Here is a 23,066-nt window from a genome sequence, read left to right as displayed (position 1 = left end):
AATGTGAATTAAATTTTCTATTACAAAATCATGGTTAATTATTTTATTGTAGCTTATGGAACATTCACTATGCTTGCAAATTCATTCAGGGAATACGAACTTAATACAAGTCAAGTTGTGATCATCAGTTGCCTAAAAATTCCCCTTTGGAAAACAAACCATCCCCAGAGAATCCTGAGCAATAAACACTGTTTCCTGCTTATAACATTGACCAACAGCTTGTCACGCTCTCTGCACCTGAAAGCAATATTTAAGCTACTCAATAGTTAACCTGAAAGGCATACAGGTTCACTTCAGCAGCCATTATGTTTTGCGTCAGTGGATCTGTCATTTTTGATTTAAATCTGTATTACGTAGCTGTCCAAAACTTTACACACAAGTGACAATGTTATCTATCCTTTTCTTATGGGTAAAAACATCACCAGTTTCTTGACTCCTTCAATTGTGCCAAGTGTCCTAATGCACATGTTCTGAGAATGCCAAAGCTCTCTACAATGTAGAGCTGTAGTCTTTAATAATGACATCCCAGGATTGAACCCCTTTACATATTCAAGTGACCCCATAATATCAGTGTCCACAACCTTCACAACAGTAAAGAATTGGGCTTCTCCTCAGCATGTAGAGGTGTCAACTAACTATAGATTATTTTAAAATAAAACATATAGCTTTTAAAATAATTTCATGAATATATGCATATGATATACTATAATTTTATTCACTAGCTTATCTTATAATTTGTTTTTTTGTCCCTGTTCTCTGTTGAAGGTCATGAAGACCACCTTGAATGGCCTATTAAAAGGACTGGATTTAATATATAATTAACATTTTTCTAGCCTCCATAGAAAACTGTTGAGAAGTCATTTCACTATCTAGCTTGTCCCCTTCTGTTGTATGCTAGATTTGCTTTATTGGTTGTATACAAAACATATTTTTTATAAGTTTCATTTTGAACAGGGCAAGGAGTCCTTAATGGCATTGGTTTAGTTAATAGTTTTAGTGGTAAACTATTTCTAATTATGAGCAATTAAAAGGTAGTCTTTTAGCACATATTAACTCTGCTACTTTTGACAATTTCATACATGAACATAATGTATTTGGAGTCTTGTCTCCCCTCCCACTTTCTTCTCTTCATCTCTATCAATAAGTCCCATGCCTACCAATCGCTTTCCCAGGCTCATGGCTTTTGTATTTGTTTTATGACCCATTTAGTTTTAATGGGGCCATCTGTTTCACCATTGGATTGGAAGCATCACTGGGAGCTGGGTGGATTCATTGGTGGGTGCAGCACTGGAGACAATTGTTGTCCTCCGCATGGAGCGATCAGTTTAGCCAATATTTCAGCATGGATTGGTGTGCCCTACTTAACTGCTGCTTCATCTTTTCACTTTTGTTTTTGTTTTTTAAACCATGAAATCAGTTGTTATTTGAAGTTACAGAAATTTTAAAGTAATATACTGTATCCTCCAAATTAAAAAAAAAATTGTTTGAAAATCCTACAAGTTTTAGTGATAATCACACTTAGCTTGCTTTAAGGATTAATTAAAAATTACTAATACAATAGAATTATTTCCACTCATAATTTATTGAAAGCATGTATAATTCATTATGCCAATGTGTTTATTAAATTATTATTGATATCTGATTTGTTAATGTGCTATACAAATGGCCCATGAGCCAAGTACTTTTTAAAATCTTGTGTTTGTGAGAAGTTCAAATGGCATTGTAATACATTTGAAAACATGTCTGCATACGAAAAAGATTGCTCATGTAATATTTTTATCATTTGCGTCACTGTTGAAACTCTGCATAAGGTCTGGAGGTACAGGCAGCCATTGTTGATGTTTAGTGTCTTGTATAATGGAAGTTGATGGTCTCACTCTAACTCCACCGACAATTGCTCCATAAACAATAGTCACTATAGTGTTCGCCAATTCCAGCAGAAGATAGGGATGAAGGGGGCACAGATTTGTAAGTACATTCTCTGTGGTAATCAAACTCGGAGGGGCCAAGGTTGACACTGCTGTCACAGAGTGACTCCAGCAACTTAGCATCACATCCCATCTGCCAAAGTGGTGGCTCTTCTATAGCAGTGAGGGATTTCTTTTTAAGGAATGTTAATTAAACAGGGCACTGGGAAGGGTGGTTTTCCATTCTTCCCAGGCACTCTACTCACTAGAAACAAAAATAAACTTCAGTAGGGGATGGGAAATGCTACACTACTTTGGCTGTGCCAGTTTCTCTATAAGATACTGGAAAGCATAATTAAGTTGCTTCTACAAGTGATGACTTGTGACCTATTGGTGGCCCTACCAGACAAGAGCATCAATTTAATATCACAGGAAGCAATCAGCTCTACCTAGCTGTCTCCTCTGAGCTCCTGAGTGGTTATTCATTTTCTTCTGGGAGATCACAGGGTCACCCATTGGTTTGAAAAACATGTCCTGCAGTATCTTACATATGCATCAAATCTGTTGCCCCTGACTTTTTAAAGACTCTCTGTCTCATCTCTGCTTGCTCCTTTACCTCATTCACCTTCTTGCTCATTTTGAAGTCAGGATCCCTAAATAGATTCTGGATCTTAAAATGAATATTTTGAGATGCTACCTCATAGTATGCTCCAAATAAATAGAAAGGAAAACTTCCTTTTGCACAGTTAACGATAAGAGCCTTTATCCATCCCCTTAGAAAAGCATGAACGGAGGGTAAGACGCTCTCCAACCTCAGCCAACAGGTGAAAAGGTATTTGTTCTAGAAGTGTCCAGATGTGTAATAAAGAAAACCATGCAAAAATTGTTGCTTCCATCTTCTTCCCTTCAGGTTGTCAGAAAATCTGCCATAGCTTCCTCAAATCCTCATTGTATTGAACAGTAATTCATCATCTGTGTAGCGGTCTATGCGCCCCTCTGCTGAATAAAAAGGGGTTCTCACTGAACTTTAACAAAGTTCTGTCTATTTTATCTCCTCTTGCTTGAATCTCTATGAGCTAAAGACTGTAGAGAGATCAGGCATTCCAAACCCTCAAACAAAAAGAAGGATGGTGTTAGAGCAGGGAACACGATGGGAGTCAGAGTGCTTCATTCAGAAAGGACTTTGTGGAGTCCTGTAGAACCATGTCTGGTTATTAAAATCTGAAAATGGAGAAAGCATAACCTCTGTTCTCAATGAGTAAGGCTAGACTTATCACCATGCTGTTTTTAATGATTCTATCACAATAATTTTTAAATTGTTTGAGATCAGAATATATTTACACTATTTGCCCCTTCCTCCTTTTCCTCCCACCAGATCCTCCTACATGCCCCTCATTAATCTTTCAAATTCATGACCTATTTTTATTACATACATATATATATATAAAACTTTAACCCCTGTGTTGCTTACAAATTCCTAAGTTCTTAACATTCTCCTTTGCAGTCTGAGCACACATTTGGTCTCTTTGGGAAGCCTCAGTCTCCATGGCATTTGCAGGTTCAGTTGCATCTCTCTTACACAGTCTACCCCTTGACCTTAAACTGTAACTTCCTAGTCATCCTTAAGAATTCACATCCTGTAACTTTCTCCAGACTCTCAGGTATCTCATGATCACTGATGACTAAAACGTAGTCTGAGTAACAGTTGTGCATATGGTTTGCCTTTTCTTGTAGCTGAGCTTTACTACTTTGTAGGTTCTTCTGTTCCCAACCTTTATCAATCCTCCACCCCGGCCTCACCCCCATCACCAGATAGGAGAGAAAGAAAAAAAGCAGAGGGGGGGAGGGAGGGAGGGAGGAGAGAGGGAGGGAGAGAAGGAGGGAGGGAGGGAGAGAGAGAGAGGGAGAGAGAGAGAGAGAGAGAGAGAGAGAGAGAGAGAGAGAGAGAGAGAGAATCTATTTGAATCTATTTTTCTTCTTTGAACACGACTACTAGCAAATTTCAAACAACTACTCTGAATGACCAGCACCCACTTATGAGTCTCTGGCATTTATATTCTAAAAAATTCTCATAATTCAAAATATCACACAGTCATAGAAACTGCCTACAGCTAGCAAAGCTATACCTCCGCTAGAGCACGAGGCAAATCATAATCAGCTGCTGCAATGCAGCTTCTAGCTTCACACCATGAGTTAAAAATGAAAACATACTCTTATAACATTTCCGTGTTTTTTAAAGAAACCAAAATTCCCGCATTCTCACTATATTTCTCATACTCCAGTCTCCACGAGAAGCACAGAATTCCTGATTTCCTTTGCTTCTGCAATTAGTATTCACTGAATGTGAAGTTGAAGACAGAAACTGAGGAAACACGTGTGTGTGTGTGTGTGTGTGTGTGTGTGTGTGTGTGTGTGTATTAAAGGGTACAATAGGATCAGCTCCAAGAGGATGATAAATACTTGGACAGTTGGAGAAAAGGAGTTCTTTTCATGACTAGAAAGACCAAGGAAGAGAGAACTGATCTGCCAGCCAGGCCTTGGGGGCTGCTAGCCAGGGCTCCTCCAGGCATATACTGCCAGGGAATGGAGCCTCCAGAAGATGGAGCCGACCCCAAGCTCCTGTCCACTCCTCCTGCTCTGAGCTTCTTTCCCCTCATTGTTTTTTCAGAGAAGGCTTGCTCTCTGGTATAAGCTTAATTGTATATTTAGGTAGAATTTGTTGGCAGACCTTAAGGTACCTTGTTGAGTGGGTTTCAGGTTATTGTCAAGTTTTCTTTGTCTTTCTCAACATCTGATCTTCATTTTTTTTTAATAACACTGGAGAGGTAGATAGTAGAGATATTCCAAGGAAAAAGCAACTTCTTCTTCTCTACAGAGAAAGGAGAAGGGAGATCACTCTGCAACATTAGTGAAGCCTGTCAGCCTGCTCTTCATCCTGGAAGGAAGAGCTGAGTGAAACCAAGAGAGAGCAAATGAGTCCATTAACCTTCCCAACATGTCTTCTCAGAGGTTTTAAGTTCACTCTGGTCTTGTCTTGTTGGCAAATGTTCCAGTGGCTTTGCTTCTGGCTTGTATTTAACAACATGTTACAAAGGGATAGTAATGAGCTCTACCTCATGATGCACAGGAGAATTAAGTGAGATAATAAATTGTGATCCATGCTTTAGGTGGTCATTGAAAACACACTTGTTCCCACATCGTTGCTAGCCCCACCCTCAAGGTCTAAAGTAGAACAGACTATCCTAAGACTCACTATGTATTCAAGAGTGACTTTGAATTCTTGAAGTTCCTACTTCCTCCCCCAAAAGCTGGGCTTATAGGACTATAACACAGTCCCCATCTGGCATTCAAATGGCCACAGCATTGGCCCAGTATCCCTCAGACTTGTATGCATTGAGTGTCTTGGGGTTTGATAGTCACAGCTCAGAAAATACCTTCTTTAAACTCTGGGTTCTAATGTACTCCTTACTTTCCCCCTTAAAGCCTTGTGGCATCGTTTTCCTCCACCCTCTGATACAAGTAATATCCACACTAGAATTTCCCTTTCTTGTCATCATTGCTCCTTATAACTCTAGCACTCTTAGCTCCTGAGGCTACAGGCCTTACTTCACCATCTCCATTTGCAGCTGCTATCAATTGCTTCTGGATAAGGTTCCAATACCACACTGTTTGTAGCCGCTCAAGATTATGCCTATTAATTAACTCCAGCACGCTGGTGCCCAGCTTTTTCTGTTTCCTTCCTGTTGGTGTCTCATGTGCTCTATACTCCTCAAATACTCAGCCGAATTGAGCATATGGCTGCACTGAATTGGTCTCACTGGGGTGCACAGCTGAGCGCTCTGTATCAAACCCATTTAGACATATGTTTGGAGTTGGGTAGTCCTGTGCTTTCCCTTCTATCAGCCTTTCCTTGCATTTTTGGCCTTCCACATGCTGTCTAGCTAATGAAACCTTTTTTGTTGTTGTTGTTTTGTTTTTTGTTTTGTCACTTCAAATAAGGATACCTAGTTTATAAGTCTGGTGTGAGGACTAACTGGTGTGGATTTATATATGTGTAGAGGAAGGTTCAGAAGTTGCTTGGTGATCTACCACCATATTCATGCTCAGTATCAGTTTTACAGAATTCTGGATGGTCCCCCGCTGAATGTTCACACTTAATATGAAAGGAAACATGTTCCTTTTTTTCTCCAACCCTTTTACTCAAGGTTGCAGTTGTCATAACTTTGTGATGATTCAATTTGTATTGGGAGAAGCAAACCCTCAAATGTATAAAACATACATCTGTCTTCCCATAAATGTGTGTATCACCAGACCTGGAATATACACAACTGGAATTACTCACATAAGGAAGACAAACCCAGTATGTTTTAAAGGCTTATAAATCCATGGTGGCAGCACTTTTCAATATTCAAGGTACATGGATTCTTAGGGCAGAAAGCACAGCTAATGGGGTGGATGGGATGGATGTTAATCCCTCATGAAGTTATCCTGCCGGTTCTCATGAGGAATTCCACAGAGAATCTCGGGGTTCTAAGTACCTGCTCAACCATGACCCAGGATACCCTTATGCAGTCCCACAATATAACTAATGTCTTTAATGTTTTTTTCATGTGTTATTATGTCTGGCTAGGTATTTCTTGCTTTTGATTGTTTTATGTAGCTGGAAATGATCTTGTAGCAAAATGAAAGGTTTCATTTAATTACATTGTTCTTTACTTATAATGTGATTACTATTATTTCTTTACATCTATATTCATTTTATGTGATAGATTTGCCCAGCAGTCCTTTAGTCAAAGTCTGCTTTAATTGTAATGTGATAAAAGACAAATAACTTTTTCAAATTTGTAAGTTCCAATGCATTAGCACACACTGACAATGAACAATAGTCTCAAAGTGACTTCAGTGGAATATACAAACACGTGTACCTTCCAAAGGCCAACTTGATGCTTAATGTTTCAGGGACTTTGTGGAAATACTGGGTTTAAATCAAATATGCATATTAGTAAAGCTTACTTTAATTTTCTTCTAGTTTTCTATATCAAAAACATTCACTTTCTTTTTCACATATAATTGTCTAGAAGTGGGACCTGGACAACTTACTTTGGCCATCCCTATTTCACAAGCCTGTTTGTTTAAATTTCTGTGAGTAAAGTAGATAATATCCCTCCCCTGGCAAGAATTATAAGATGGATTTTCATCACTTGTTGATAAAATCTAAAAAGTTTAGAATTTTAGTGAAGGACTTACATGACTTAGCTCCAGTTTGCCTTGCCAACCATGTCTAGAGTTCATTCTCTGAGTTCTTGTCAAAGTAAAATGCTATCTCTTCACGAGAGGAATATTTCACCCAGTTTTTGTCCTATGTCAGGTTTTCTGTGTTGCAGGGACAATCAAGATTTTGAGAGATAAGATTATCTGCAAGAAGTTTATTGGGACATTCCATGAGAATAGCTCCAATAGGAAGTAAGGGAGTACCAATGAATTCCTCCTTCTATTAGTGCCTATGTGTAGCTTTGAGTATGAGAATGAGCCCTTAGCATTCCAAGTTCACCTTCCTGAGAATCTGAACTGCCCCCAAGGATCATGAAGCCCATGACATCCCCAAAGATTTATTATTCATTTCACTGGAACATGTTCTCCACCTTGAGTATTTTTATATTCATCCTTGATGGCTCATTCTCAATGTCTTGAGATCAGGAGGTCTCATAGGGCACTAACTAGAGGCAGACCTTTCTCTTCTATTCATGTCAAACAACTTTTAGACTGTGGCAATGATCCTGCTTTTAAGTATTTACTATGGGAAATAGTTGCCCTCTAGTTTCTTTAAATATTTGGTGAGTAAAGGGACTTGGCTGTATTCACTGAACAACTTTATTACAGGCAAAGAACACAGCACATAAAGGAAGAAAAGGAAATTTATTATGCAGATGTTTATGCTAGGTTTCAGTGTTTCTCCACTATAGGCTCATACTTGGTATCTTCGCAACTTGGCCACCACTAGTGAAAAATATGAAGCTAAAATCTACTGGTATTGTGCTTCACTCTCAGTGATTCCAGCCTTCCATATAGATAGATTTGATAATTGACTGAAGCATTTATAATTAAATTAATTAAAGTATTACTTGGATTGAAATTCAGTAGAGGAAACTTTGGTTAATAAAACAAATGAAAGCAAAGACTTTAAAAAGGCAAGGTAGATTATAAATAGGTACTGCTATTCAAAAAGACAGGAGTCTATGTAATGGGAGAGGTCTGTTCATTCTGGGTCACGTTCCCCACCTGTCATGTATCCACTAAGCACATGTTAAGTCGTTTACATTTACTAATTTATTGTGTGCATGAAGGTTCCAGAACAACTTATGGAAGTCAGTTAAATTCTTCTAATGTGTGTGTTCCTGCAATCAAACTTAAATCATCAAGATCAGCAGCAAAACCCTTTACCCACTGAGCCATCTCTCTGCTCATCTATCACGTAAGAACCTGCATCAGAACCTCTTCTTTAATGTAACATAATTTTTTACAATATCATAGTCTACTTTGAAGCGACCAGAAGATAGTTCTTAAATTTTCTGTAACATTTAGTATATGAGCTTGCACATTGTAGGTTCTAAATAAATATTTGTTGAGTGGATGAAATAATGTAGGGATATTGTTATTCTTTACTGTCTTAAATAATTTTATATTTGTTTTTAACGTGAGCTACCAAAAAATAACATAGTGGAGAAACCAGGGCTTTTAGTGAACAAATGAAGGTTAGATACTATATTGCTATTTAGGATGCTTTCTTGAATACTATTTATTATTTTTATATTGTCTTATTGAGACAATCCATGCCTCAACTTAGAGGAAGAAATAATAGAAAACTTTATGAGCAATGACTGCCTAGCAGTGATTTGCAGAAACTTAGCCTCTCTTGGACTAATAGACTAATCTCCTCACAATACGTGACTTGTCTGCTCTAAGAGTCATTTTGTTTTAAATTCTCATTGTGTATATTGACTGTATTTGGTAATTTGCTACATCAAGACATTTTTATATAAGTATATATATTATACATTGATATAATATATAATTGATTTTATATAATATATATATTATACATTGATCATACTCTCCTGGATATTTTTATTCAATTATTTTACTCTATTCATTTAAAAGAATTAAGAACATAAAATATAGAGAGTTCATCATGAACTTTCCACATATGTGAACATTAGCCAGCACTTTTAGATACTTAGAGTGTGTCAAATCTACTGTAATTAATTGTTGGCCTTTTAAAGTTTCACCATAGGATATCCATTTTAGGTTTCAATTAATTAATTACTAGAATTAATTCCATTCATTCTCCCTATTATTTAGTGTTGACAATTCACCTGTTAGCATGTATTTAGACATTTGTTAATAATAAATAGTTTTGCTTTTAATCTTGAACTTTTTGAATAACTGTTTACTTTTCCTAGTCATTTGAAATTTAATTTAAAAACCTATAATACCTGTCTACACTGATACTTTAGATCTTTTACTTTCATGGTTATATAGAATTTCAATTTCTGACTACGTTATGATTCATTTATATCCCTTTGTGCACATTTGGTCTTTCATTGATTTGAATGGTTTCTTATTGTTGTTGATAATCACATGATTTGCTTTTTGTTGCTGTGATAAAATGTTATGATCAGACGCAAGTAATAAAAAAAATGTTTATTTAAGGCTTACAGATTTAGAGGTGAATCCATTAAGATAGGAGAGAGACAGCAGCAGGCAGACCAAGCAACAAGCTGAGATATCTTATCTTCTAAAACAGAGAGAGCTTGAGCTAGACATTGTATGAAGCTATAAATGCCTAAAGCCCACCCTCAGCTATACACTTATTCTAAGAAGGCCGCATCTCCATAACATCCCTGAGACTGTAAGTCTCCTAACCAAGTGTCTGGAAAAAGAGCTTATCAGAACACTTCACATAGATCACCATAATACAAAATCATGTCATCATGGACATTTTTATTTCAACATGGTTGTGTGTGTGTCAGTAAACATACTGAAGGGAACCTCAAAGACACCAAATTGTGTTGGTATTCCATTAAGGAAAGAAAATTCATGACTTGCCTTTGAAGTAGGTCCACCAAAAGCAAACACAAGTTTGAATTCTCCACTTTTTCCCTTGTGTCTTCTGTCTGTAGTTTGTGGTTTCTGGCTTGTCTGTCGCCAATTTGTGGTATGTATCTGACATGTTTTTATTACCTGTGGTTGTCTTGTCCCTAATAAAGAGCTTTGCTTTGGAATTATGGACAAGCAGCAAGAAAACATCACACAGTGGAAGGAATAAGGGATACTTTATAGGAGATTTTAATAGTTTACAGGAAGTTAAAGCAAATGTACCAATTATAAAGCAATAGCATAGGTAGTTTCCAGGTTTTGTGGCAATTATTTGTTGCATAAGACCTTTTGCAGCCTGTTTATTATTCTCACGAAAGGATCACTATAACACACACACACACACACACACACACACACACACACACATATATACACGCATGCACGCACGCGCATGCACACACACATTGCTCCTTGGATCAGGAACGTAAAAGAATGCATAACTCAAGATTAAAGGTGTATGTTAGCTTAGAAAGTAAAAGTTGATTACATGGTACTTAAGGGTGTTTGTCCCATTGTTCTCTTAAAGGCAGGTTAAACAAATAGTCTGAATACTCAGCAGTGTATCAGGACAACTGACCTCATGGTGCATCAGTATTTCAGCTGTGAGGTACATAAAAAGTTCCAGTCTCTCTGAATATGAGAGGTATTTTCATAAAATGATCACTACAATTTTGTATAATCAAGAGTACCACTGTATTCAATATAAAGCAAAATTGATTAAAAATTAAAATGCCACACAAAATAAACTAGATTGCCAATAAGAATAAGTTAAACCAAATAAAACTTGTTTCTGTAAAGTTTTTAAGAGTATTCACTAGACCCCACATTTTAAAAGAATATACAATACCAAAACCACTTTTGGTAATTCAAGTTCAAACACTGTGGGATCCATTAAGTTGTATGTATGTGTACATATGTATATGAATGAGTTTATGGAGGCTGGAAGCTAGAAGTTGATGTTGGGAATCTTCCTCCATTGTCTTCTACTTTATTATGTGAGAAAGAGTAGCTCACTGAACGTAGGATTATCAAATCAGTTAGTCTAGCTAGCCAATGAGCTCCAGGTACTCTCTTGTCTCTGCTTCTCCATCTTTAGAATTACAGTGCATGCCACTCTGCAAGTGGTGAGAGTACTGTGTCTCCAAACTTGGGCCCTTATATTTGCATGGCATACACTTTGCCTACTGTGCTAACTTTATAGCCCAACAATGAGTTTCCATAAATAATTATAAATTGAAAATAGTCCAGAAGAAATGAGGAGGAGGACAACTTTTAAGTCAGATGTCCATGAACTCTGGCTCTTCTATTGATAAGCAGAAATGTTGGCCAACGTTTAGCATTTGGACCCTGTTAATTGAGCCCATTTTCATAGGACTGTGTTGAATAAAAAGTAAATATATTAAAACTAAGAGCTTGACATCTACTCAAGAAATATTAATAATGAAAATAAACTTAAAAATGTGTAACTTTTAAAAGCATATTACTTTCAAAGATCTCACTAAGACAAACCAGCTTTTTGTATATTACCTGATTGTAAAGATTATTGGAATAGTTATGTCTAGAAAATAATTTTAGATCAATACTATATTTCTCCATAATTGCACACATGCAACATGGGACATTTTGGGAACTTCCAGAACAAAACTCGGAAAAATTAGAAAATTCTCTATGCTATGCAGATTTCTGATTCTTCCAATATTCTATTAAAACAGCATATCAGTGAAAACCGGGAATCAGATTTATCTTAACACAATTAAGGAAGGTAAAGGCTTGTAAGTGCAAAGGGGAGTGTTATTTTTTTAATAACCAACTATCTTAGACTATTAATGAGATACCAATCTCAAACAGGAGAATGTGTGGAAATCGCTGAAATTGAAAACGATGCTGAAGAAAGTGGTTAACTAAGCGGTTCCAGGCCTCCTGTGGGATTTTTCCTTTATGTGTCAGAATTGTACCTCTTAATCCCAATAGGCAAACAAGACTCAGCCCCACTGTACCCCCCATTCCATGATTCAAAGCAAACATGGACAAAATACATTCTTTACAGACATTGATTCAGAGCATACATTGGTATAATACACTCTTTACAGACATGAGCTTCTGTTGCTAAATCTGTCAATGCAGGAAGGCTGGGGCATGTGGAAAGGTCTAAGCTTACCTTTTGTTTGTTAATGTGCTTTCACAGTCAAAGTAAGGGAATTAGCACAAACTGGAATATCCTTGAAGAAAGACATTTATCTTCTTATTTTCTCCAGTGATGGATTGTTGAGAAGCAAAGGAGCATCAGCCTCACAAACAAATCTCCTACTGCCCTAAACAGTTACATATTCTTTTTAAAAATAACACAAAGTAGGGCAGTATCACTGACAGAGCAGCACTTCCTCAGGAATCTTGCTCTCCTATAACAGGATAGAACCATCTCTAATACAAATCAACATTCTTATTTCCACAGTAAGCACTTTAAAAGGTGGCTTGAGCAAGAAAAGACAACATTACTGAGCTGCATGCTCTGACAGTTTGGTGCAAGATGAGCCTGCGGATTGCACTGTGCTGAGTATTACAGCTTGTTTGGATGCATTTTCAATTGTACTGAATAAACAGCATGAGATGTTTGATGAGTGTTAATATGCAAGATGTCACAATTAGGTGTGATTGTTCTTTTAAATTACCCTGCTTGTTTTGTATTCTTCATTTGATCTCTCACAGACAGTGAGAAAAAAATTGTAATTTAAAACATATTGACTTTGACTCAAAAAATTATTTACACATTGTAAATTCATTGTGAGCTGAAGCATATAGTTAGATGGGAAAATATCTTTGGTCTATAAAAAAAAAGATACCAATTTCTTTCTCTTTTGTATGTGCTGTATCACGGCACTTTCTCTGCTAAATTCTTGACATTAAGTTTAAAGAAACTTTCTGTAAATAATATATCCTGTAAAATTTGAGAAATGGCCAGGAACCTGAACTCACAATGAGGTAGGATTTAAGTACATTTGTTCTGTTTATTTATAAATATGGGTTTGGATACTTCCTTTTATTTATTTTTTCAATGCATACAATCATTCTTACAACTCGACCTTCCATTCATATAATGGCAATTTTCAAAATAGGAGTCTGCGGCCTATGCTTATGGGATCTTGATTCTGAGTAGGTTTGTTGATCAGTTCTTTAGTTACTTGAAATTATTAAACTATCAATAAAGAAGAAATTTTCATATACAACCTATAGTGCTGAAAAGACAGTATAGCATAACGTGCTTCAAAACTGTGTATTTGATAAAGCCTGTTTCTACATCAGTATATGCAAAGTCAGCTGGTGAGCTGCTCAATAACCTAACAGTAATTATTCAACCTGTAGTTTTATATCAAGTCATGACTTCCTCTTGGTGGGGCTCAACTTACCCAACTCTCGCCACTCTTGATGTGTTTCTATCCGTCATAAAACATCTAGTTACCACTTTGTTACCTTGTTCTTACTAATGATCTATTTTCATTTTGTTCTCTCTAGGATATAGACCCACAGCTAACTGGATTTGATTTATACGAGGGAAATCTACATCAATGGCCACCCTCACCACATTGCTACCATGGGAAACAGAATGGTCAATAGGAGATGCTCTGATGAATAGTGATGATTGAAGATGCGACGTTCATCTGTGTGAAATCAATGAGAGCTACTTGCTGCAGGAAGAGTGCTTTGAGCTTTCCTTAACAAGCTCATATTTAAGAAACTGGAGCTGCATTCCACCAGCATTCCATTTTCTTCCAGGGGATACAAATATATTTGCCTTGCTGTACCAGATAAATAGACAACTAATGTGGGACCATGTCACTTCCCAGATGCATGTGGCCAAATTATGTTTGGAGAGCCATGATGGCATGTGTGGTCCACAGGGGATCGGGTGCTCCGTTGACTCTCTGCTTGTTGGGATGTTTGCTACAGACTTTCCATGTACTCTCTCAAAAGTTGGATGATGTAGATCCATTGGTTACTACTAACTTTGGCAAGATAAGGGGAATTAAGAAAGAACTCAATAATGAAATTTTGGGGCCTGTCATTCAGTTTCTTGGGGTTCCATATGCCGCTCCACCAACAGGTGACCATCGTTTTCAGCCTCCAGAACCACCATCTCCCTGGTCTGATATCCGAAATGCCACTCAATTTGCTCCTGTGTGTCCCCAGAATATCATTGATGGCAGACTGCCTGAAGTTATGCTTCCTGTGTGGTTCACTAATAACTTGGATGTGGTTTCATCATATGTGCAAGACCAGAGTGAAGATTGTCTATACTTAAACATCTATGTCCCAACTGAAGATGGTGAGTTCATTGCAGGAATACAGGGAGATATGCGTATTTATTTTCTATTCTAAGTTCTAACAATATTAATTTACATGTACTGGTAGTATGCATGGCTTTTCCTGTTGGCATGTAGACATATTTTATATGCTTGCATGCTGCTCCTTTTTGTTTTGTGTGTCAGTGTATCTGTTCTTATTTTTTCACTGTGCCTACTCATTTTCTTTCTTCCACAGCACGTATATTTAGGTAGAAATGGGCTCCTAATTTCCATTTCCTACCAAATGACTCCTGAGAAGATGCATCAACGTTTCCTCATTGCATGTGCAGGCTCAACGAATTGGGGCTCTTTGGCACTCAGTAAAAGCAGGAGTATACTAAGTTAGATAGTGGTGTTGCATGTTCCGGCGGTCTGTGATAGAGCGCCATGTTATTTTCTAGTCTTCTATTCATTTTTCAGTAAAAAGAATATCCAAGGAATGTGCCAGAAAACCCGGCAAGAAAATATGTAGAAAAGGAGGTATGTATGAAAGTGAAAATGAAAACGATGTATAAGTTTACAGAGGAAGAACGATATTCTCCCAAAGATGCCTTGCTGATACTGGGGAGTGAGTGTTAGGTGAATGATGGGTCAGGAGAGCCAGTGCAAGCTGAGCAGACAATACTGGGAAAGCTCCTTGCTGGCACTTGTGTTCTCCTTTGGGCAGTGGTTTTGTAAATTTTTTTTTCTGAGAGACTTTGCTCATAAAGAAAAAGATACCTCACTCTTATGCTGCCTAAGGAACCCAAACAACACTGCCTTTACAGGTGGTCAGTTTTGGTCCCTGTACTCTTCCTGAACATGTAGAGATGTGCGACCTTCTTCAAAATAATCGGTTCAGTCAAAACCTTTGCTTTATATTAAAATATTCTTAGATCCTCCTGCACACCTTATAGACTTTCCAACCATAAGAGTCAATTGGCTACAGCTACAAGGTAGTTACTATTACTAGGTAATGGTGATTTTTTCACCCAAGAGTCATTTTTATTTTTAGTTACTCTTCTAGAAGAAAATTAGATATTGTGTTCTTGCTGTGAAATATTTATAGTCCTCAAATGTCTTTAACATTTATATATTTATGTTAAACAATTTAAAACATGGGAAAGAAACATGATTCAGAAGCTACAATTAAATCAACCTTCAAATCATCCTCTAGCCAGATTGAGCAAATTCAGACACTGACAGCTGCAAGCTTGCATTGAAATGCAGCATGTCCACACTCCATTTTATATAACAGTCAGTAAATCATAGGAGTGTATGATTTCTTATGTCAGTAAATCTTCTAAGTGTTATTTTGACCTTATTCATAACTTGATAGAAATTTCAATCTTCCTACAGAAGTCATATTACTATTCCACTGTTGTATATCCCATCTCTCTATGCTTGGGTCAGACCTCATTATGGCATCTTTGTGGAGAAGGAAGTAGCTAAATGATTCTGTTTTATGAGACTGGATTATATGGGAGACACTTAGGTTAACAAAATTATCAACCTTCCATCAGAAGTATTTGCTTTAAGTTGCTTGGGTGACATAGAGTTTGGTCTTTAATTTTTTTAAAAAAACTTAAGGCCATAGTTTGGCCAAATCCATAGTATACATAAGAAGATACATGGAGGAAACAGAGTGCTTTTAAATGACTAAAGAAAAGTCTTCTTTTTAAATTTTCAAATGAGAATAACAGCAGTGATTTACATGCTTTCAACTAATGTATAATGCTGCAGAGGTTATTATTATGCAGCTTATCAGGCATGTGTAATTAGCTAAGTGACTTTCGCCTCCTATCACAAAGCCGTTGATTCACAAAATCATAAATAAAGATGCTGTTGAAGAATGCATAAATACAGCATAATGCATAAAAATAAGTGTGATTAAGAAAAGAAAGATAAGGACTCCAAAAGGTAAGATAGTAAGCAAGAAAATGACCTTTCTTCTCATAGGACTTCATGGAGAAAAAAAAACTTAGTAGTAAATTCTTTTTCTCTATCCCTTGGTTTGTTGGTTCTACATGCTTATCAGAGAGTTGGCAAAGAGTTGTGTAGGCTGGCCTGTTTACTTTGGCAACCTTTGAGCTAATTTATAATTAGATTGGGACAATGTCTACAGATGCCCACTGACTGTGTGCTGCTATTATGCAGTGCTAATTAAGCACTATTTAACAACCCCTTTGCTAGGAACTTAACACATCTTATAATTAAAGAAGACTTGCTCCTTTTTAGTTGATGATTTATTACCCCAAGTCAGAATAACTAATAATTTATGCATAATATTCTATACAACTAGTATACTATAAGAAATATAAACTAACATTTATATTTGACTCTTAACAAAGTAATGAAAAGTTCCTCTAAACTTTTAGTTTTATATTTATTTTCTACAATGAAATTTTTATTTTAGTCAGTTTAAGAAAATTATAAAACTACACATGCTGTCAAGCACCTGGCATCCCGGCACGAGGAGCAGGAGGATATAGGTTTCATATACAGCTGTGGCTACACTACACAATAAACTGGAGGCTAGCCTGTGTTCTGTGTACCCTGGCCCAAGAAAGTACAGAAAAAATAAAAGATAAGGGAAAAAGAGAAGAAAATATCATTTTGTTTTAAGAAAATACTAGTAATCTCTTAACTATTTATGAATGCAATAAAGATAAGCTATGCATGGACATGAACAGTGTTGTAGAACAGAGTAGTCCTCAACAATGGTTCAGATACTGGGTAACAGTTTTGTTATACTTGGTTCAAATGCTAGTTTTTGTCTTGTCATTATTTACCTCTTCTCTTTTAAATGTATAGCGTCAATTGCAGAGGCAGATGGGCCTGGTTCCTGTGCCAATCCCACTCTAATCTGGGCATATTGTATTCACACAGAACTATTTCTTAATTGCCAATTATAAAGATGTAGTAATCAAGTGAGTTAGTAATAAATGAGGCAGACAAAGAATTCTCTTCTCAGAGAGCTTACATTCAAATGACTTTGTAAAGAACAACGCATTTTTGTTTCTTTGATCTGTACAAAAGGAAGAAAAATTTCTCCCTCCAGGAGATGTCACGTTATATTTTTAAAATACCTTTCACAACACTCTCCTCTGCATTTGAAGTTAGAAAATACATTTAAAAAATAACATCAAAGGGCTGCCTTTTGTTTTAAAACAAGTCTCTGCTGCACATTTTAATGTATCTTTTTATATGTCCTATGACAGTTTAGCTATATGTTAATTGATTTCTAGATATTCTAGACATTGCCTTCAGAGTTCTATCCATTTAAAAATTGAAAAGAAAAATGAATTATTAAAATTAGATGCTGCTGCAGAACACTTGGACACATTAGTGACATAGAAGCAGGAGTTTTGCATGTGGAGAGGATCAGGTTTTTACATACTTTGTCCATTTAATCATTTCAACAATGTTATGAGAAAATTATACCATAGTTCTTGACCATAGCATTTATTAGATAGAGTTAGGTTATGTTAAATCACTACATACAGGAAGCATGGTTTAGTCAGTAGAGTAGTACAAGCACAAGGATCTGGATTCAGACTCCAAGGACCATAGAAAAGCCAGGCATGATGACTTGTGTCTGCAATTCTTCCTGGTAAGACAAAGGACCCTCCTGACCTCATTGGCCAATGAGTATAGTACATCTTGATCTCCAGAGCTGGGCATCGGCTTTCATGTCCCTTCCTTTCACTTCCCCTCCTTCTCTCTTATGGTTTTCTTTCTTGCATATTCAAATATATCCAAAAAATTTAAATTTTATCTATTCACAATATTTTCACAAATTCAGACCTTATATCAATTGACTTGGATCAAGCTAGTATAAACAACTTATTTGTAAAAGTACGTGCACAGTCCATTCTAACAACATTTTTATTGTTTTTATTGGTGCTTTTTTTTTCTAGAGTTTTTTTTAAAACTTTGTTCTTTCTCTCTTTTCACACTTGTACTACTACATATTCTGGTCTCTTATTTCTCTTCCCCGATTCTCTTCCATTCTTATTAATCTCTTTCTCATCCAATAATACTCTTTCATTTATTTAATACTTTGAGTTTTGTTTGCTCTCTCACAGAGTTTAATATTATTCAATCCTATGCAGTTTTTGTTTTTGTTTTTGTTTTTGTTTTTTTTTTACTGCCAAGGCTAACATCCCAGTATATTCCCCTAGAAAGCTATGCAGGGGTAGTTTTAGCTCATTTCAGTTTCCCTGTGTTTCTAGGTTTCTGCCTTGTGAAACTTGCTAATAAACAGTGAAGTGGTCAAATATCAGACAGTAAGCACAAAGAAGGAACAGGAGACTAGAATCTACAAACAAATTGATTGACTCCTGATTCTGTGGCGATGCAGCCTTGCAGTCTTCTGGAAGTTGACTGTTATTTCCATAGCTTTCTGGAGATGAATACAGATTTTGATTTTCCTAGTTATGATATTTTGTGAATCCACTTCATTTCTCTTCTTTTCCATTACGTGGGCATCTCTATAAATGACTGTTATAATTCCTTACAGCTTAAGTATGTTCCTGATTTCAAAAGTATTTGAGTTCTATGCTTGTAGTGTTTACTTGAGGTCATCTTCAATGCAACCAAGAACATTTCTAGCAATTTTAGGGTTTATTTGGTTGGTTGTTTAATATAGGAGCTGAATTGACTTCTATCACCATTGAGTCTTCAAGATTTTAGTAAGAATTATATTCCGGAATCATATCCTTTCTGGATCCATATTTCTAAATCCTTCATTTATTTAACAAATATATATTGATAAATGGCTGTGTAGGAATTATTGTCCTAAGTTCAAAGACATCATTAGTCTACAGGAAAACAATTTCCTACTTGGACTCAGCTAATGAAAATGTTTACTTTAATTTAATAGTAGTTAAGGGAAAAGAAGAAGCAGAGTAATGAGGACAAGCTCTGTGGAGTTGTGGTATGAAGGCAATTTTTAAAAGGATGCTCAAGATTGTCTCTATTTGACCTAAAGCTAGGGATCTGTCTTGTATGTTTCTTGAAGAGTTTAGAGTGCATATATCAGGGAGGGTTAATGGAGAAGAGCATTGAGATTCAAGAAGTTTGGACTTAATTTTTAAAAACAGAATAGTGGACACATTAAGAGAGGGTGGGAAGAGGATACTGAGACACGTAGAGAACAAATAAACTACTAGTCCACTAAGACCTGAGAGTTACCTACTCAGAACAGGAGGAGAACAACAGAAATTGTAGTTTCTTTGTGTTTTGAAGATAATATTTATTGGTAAATTTCTTATAGGTTTTGACCAAATCCTGCTCTTCCACCATAGAATATTCTATATTTTATCAATTAAGATTGAAGGAAAAAATACAAAATTATTTAGGGCTTAGCATATTATGAAGTTTTAGCCATCATAAATTAAAGTTGATCATTACTCATTCACAAGCGAACATCAAGGAACCAGTGTTCTGAACCAACATCACGGACCATGTTTAGAAAAGGGCTGTATGCTGGAATTTTTAGAATCACTGTATTAGACATGGAAAAGGAAGTCAATAAAAATAGAGAAACAAAGACTCCAAGGTCTACAATACAAAAATATTCCAACATAAAGAAGATTGAGACAAAAATACATGTTGGCTGAGAGATGTGTTAGTCAACTTTTCATTTCTATAACAAATTATCACATATTCACTTTAAGGGAAATTTTTATTTTGGCTCATGGTTTTGATCCATGGTTTCTTGGCTCCACTGCTTTTGGACTGTGGTAAAGTGGTACATTACTGAGGAGTGTGAGAAAGAAAACTTGCACACCTCACAAGGCTGAAAAACAATACCGGTATTTCTTTTATGACTAGGCCCTTCCTTCTACCACACCCCACCTCCTTAAGTGTTTAGTGGCTACTAACAGCACCAGAGGCTGATGAGAAAGAAACTTTTAACACATGACATATGGGAAGCATTGACGACATAGAATATAGGAAGAAGCAAATCAAGATTGTGATGTTGTTGCTGGCTAAGAGAAGAAATGTAAGAAAATCCACACAACATGTGCACATAAGCTCCACAAATGAGTCTCTGTGGAGTGATGCTATCTTACAGTAGGGACCAAACTAAGAGAAAGAGAGGTGGTCATGAGAGCTTGAGCATAAATGGTTGTTTTAAGTTTTGAAAACAGAGTTAGTTTTGTAACTGTATTAAGATTGATGAAATGAAGAATTACTTGGATATAGTAGATAAACAAATAATTTAGATGTACAGGGAAGATTGTAGAATTTCTAGAATAATAGCAATGAATCAGTGAAAAGGGGGATTTAGCCGGGCGGTGGTGGCGCACGCCTTTAATCCCAGCACTTGGGAGGCAGAGGCAGGCGGATTTCTGAGTTCGAGGCCAGCCTGGTCTACAGAGTGAGTTTCAGGACAGCCAGGGATACACAGAGAAACGCTGACTCGAAAAAAAAAAAAACCTAAAAAAAAAAAAAGAAAAGGGGGATTTAGCATTGTCATTGGGAAGGTTGCACTAAAATGAATGTGCATCTGTAATTTAAGATAACAAGGTATGGCTTAGCAGTGGTGGCGCACACCTTTAATCCCAGCACTTAGGAGGCAGAGGCAGGTGGATTTCTGAGTTTGAGACCAGCCTGGTCTACAGAGTGAGTTCCAGGGCAGCCAGGGCTACACAGAGAAACCCTGTCTTGAAAAACCTAAAAAAAAAAAAAAGATAACATGGTAGATGGTAGAAGGGAGAGACATGATGAGTGATAGGTAACAGTGGTGGTGGGATTGATGCCCTTCTCTCTTTTCTCTATTATAATTGACATGTGATGGTATGCGGAAAGTGGAGAGAATTAACATTGGCAAGATTGTCCTACGGTGTAGACTCATGTCCTTGTTCATATATTCAATATTACCACAATACTGTGACATTTTTTATCTCAATGGAGAACAGCAGAGCCCACATATCTTGGCCAGAGCTTCATAATGTTTTCATAACCAACTAGCCATGTTTCTTTTGAGGTGATTTTTTCAGAATGAAGGTACTCAAAGCAACAGAAACAGGTCTATGGCAACAGCAATAGTCCTTTGGGGATTATGCATCAAATAGAAAATATTTTTAGTGGCCAGTTTGCTACTATCACGCTACGCTGTATCAAAATAATTACAACCTTTGATTCATCCACTATTAGAGTCTAATGAAAATCAACCTTGAGCCATAAGTTTGATTCCATATTTGTGTTAATAGCAGATGAGCTTTCTGAAAGCTGAAAGGCAGCAGTTGGCTCTCTTACACGATGTCTTCTGAGAACATCAGTTGTCTATTGTTTACTGACAGGTATGTCAGGCTTCCTGAAACAGGTGATTAAAGGCCATTGTTGGTGTCTAGGTTACTGTTTTCTGTAGAAAAGAAATGATTTTGTTGTTGTTGTTGTTGTTGCTGTTGTTGTTTTTTCTTTTTGGAGAAACTAGGCTTGAAATTCATAAATTTTAAGGCATATATCATTAACAAAAATATTTATGTTCCAAAGTGAATCCAATATAGATGCTGCTCGACATCCCTTTCTACTGAGCTTAAGCTTGACTCCTGATGTGTACTTTCCCAGGCTGTTCTTTGAGCCTCCCCACTATAAACACACTGTATCTCTGTCTGTTCTGGCCGCCACTGTAGTTGGAGTTAGTGCTTTTGTCTTAAGTGATCTTTTTATGTTTATTACTACTTTTCTTTCTGCCTGAGGTGGTAAATGTGGAACAAATGGAGAGAGGAAGGAGCAGAGTAACTTCAAATGCATTGGTGATCATCGGCACCACATCCATCCACCTCAGGCTCAGAACCTTAAGCTCTAAACAAAAGAAGCACAGTTTCTTCCTTTCTTCCTTTTTTTTAACTTAATGTTTTTCATGTTGTATAGTTTGATCATATTTTCTCTACCTTAAATTCTCCCAGATTTTCCTTCCCTATGAATCTATCCAACTTCATATTCTTTTTTTCTTTCTCTTTCTCTCAACAAAAATAAAAGTAAAAGGATAAAATGAAAACCAAAACAGAAACAAAAAACCCAAGAAGATAAAAAAAAGAAATAAAACAAATGTCTTCCTTCCTTTCTTCCTTCCTTCCTTCCTTCCTTCCTTCCTTCCTTCCTTTCTTGCCTTCTTTCAAACTTTACATGTTGAATTTGTTTTTTTTTTGACAATTTTACGCACATATACAGTTCATTTCATGTGGACCTTCTCTGACCCTCTCTTAACCTCCCCATTCCTTCTATCCTCCTGTCATCCCTACAGATCCCTTTCTCACATTCATGCCTTTCTTTTCTTCTTTTTTTCTTTCTTTTCATTGGTTTGCTCTCCTTTGTTTACTCTCCTTTCTTTTTTGACTCTGATTTTAACCAGGTCTATATGTGTGACCATAAGTTTGAAGCTATCTATTGGGTTTACTGTTGACTTACAATTGAAAATAATGATTTTTCATCCTTCAGAACACTGCAATAGCTAAAAGTTCAGCAGCAATGAATTGGGCTCCATTAACACGTCTCACAGAGTAATTGGCTGTGACACAGTCTTGAGAGGCCCCAGTGCAGCTCCTGAAGCCTGTAGCAGCTGTGTGATCACAAAAGCATGATTTCTAAACAGAGTTTTTAAATCATTTAATTTAATTTACTTTTTCTTTTTAGGTCTATATGTACACATATGTGCGTGTTCACATAT

The 23,066-nt window shown here is 36.5% G+C and overlaps 1 protein-coding gene across 6 annotated transcripts in view; it reads left to right on the top strand.

Moving 5' to 3' along the window:
* The window catches only part of Nlgn1 (neuroligin 1), a 670,827-nt gene that overhangs the window by 5,700 nt on the left and 642,061 nt on the right, over positions 1-23,066 (top strand). For 3 of the 6 annotated variants that reach the window (XM_028763755.1, XM_028763745.1, XM_028763737.1), the window contains exon 1: positions 13,893-14,385. In XM_028763755.1, the coding sequence (XP_028619588.1) occupies positions 13,893-14,385 (493 nt within the window). Of the gene's footprint in view, positions 1-13,574; positions 14,386-14,824; positions 14,885-23,066 lie in introns of those variants that run through there. The other 3 variants (XM_028763729.1, XM_028763720.1, XM_028763761.1) reach the window with 3 other exon arrangements.

Source organism: Grammomys surdaster, unplaced genomic scaffold (genome assembly GCF_004785775.1).
Source record: "Grammomys surdaster isolate TR1022 unplaced genomic scaffold, NIH_TR_1.0 62, whole genome shotgun sequence".
NCBI lineage: Eukaryota > Metazoa > Chordata > Mammalia > Rodentia > Muridae > Grammomys > Grammomys surdaster.
Note: the sequence above shows the minus strand (reverse complement) of the source record. Positions and strands in the feature narration are given on the sequence as shown.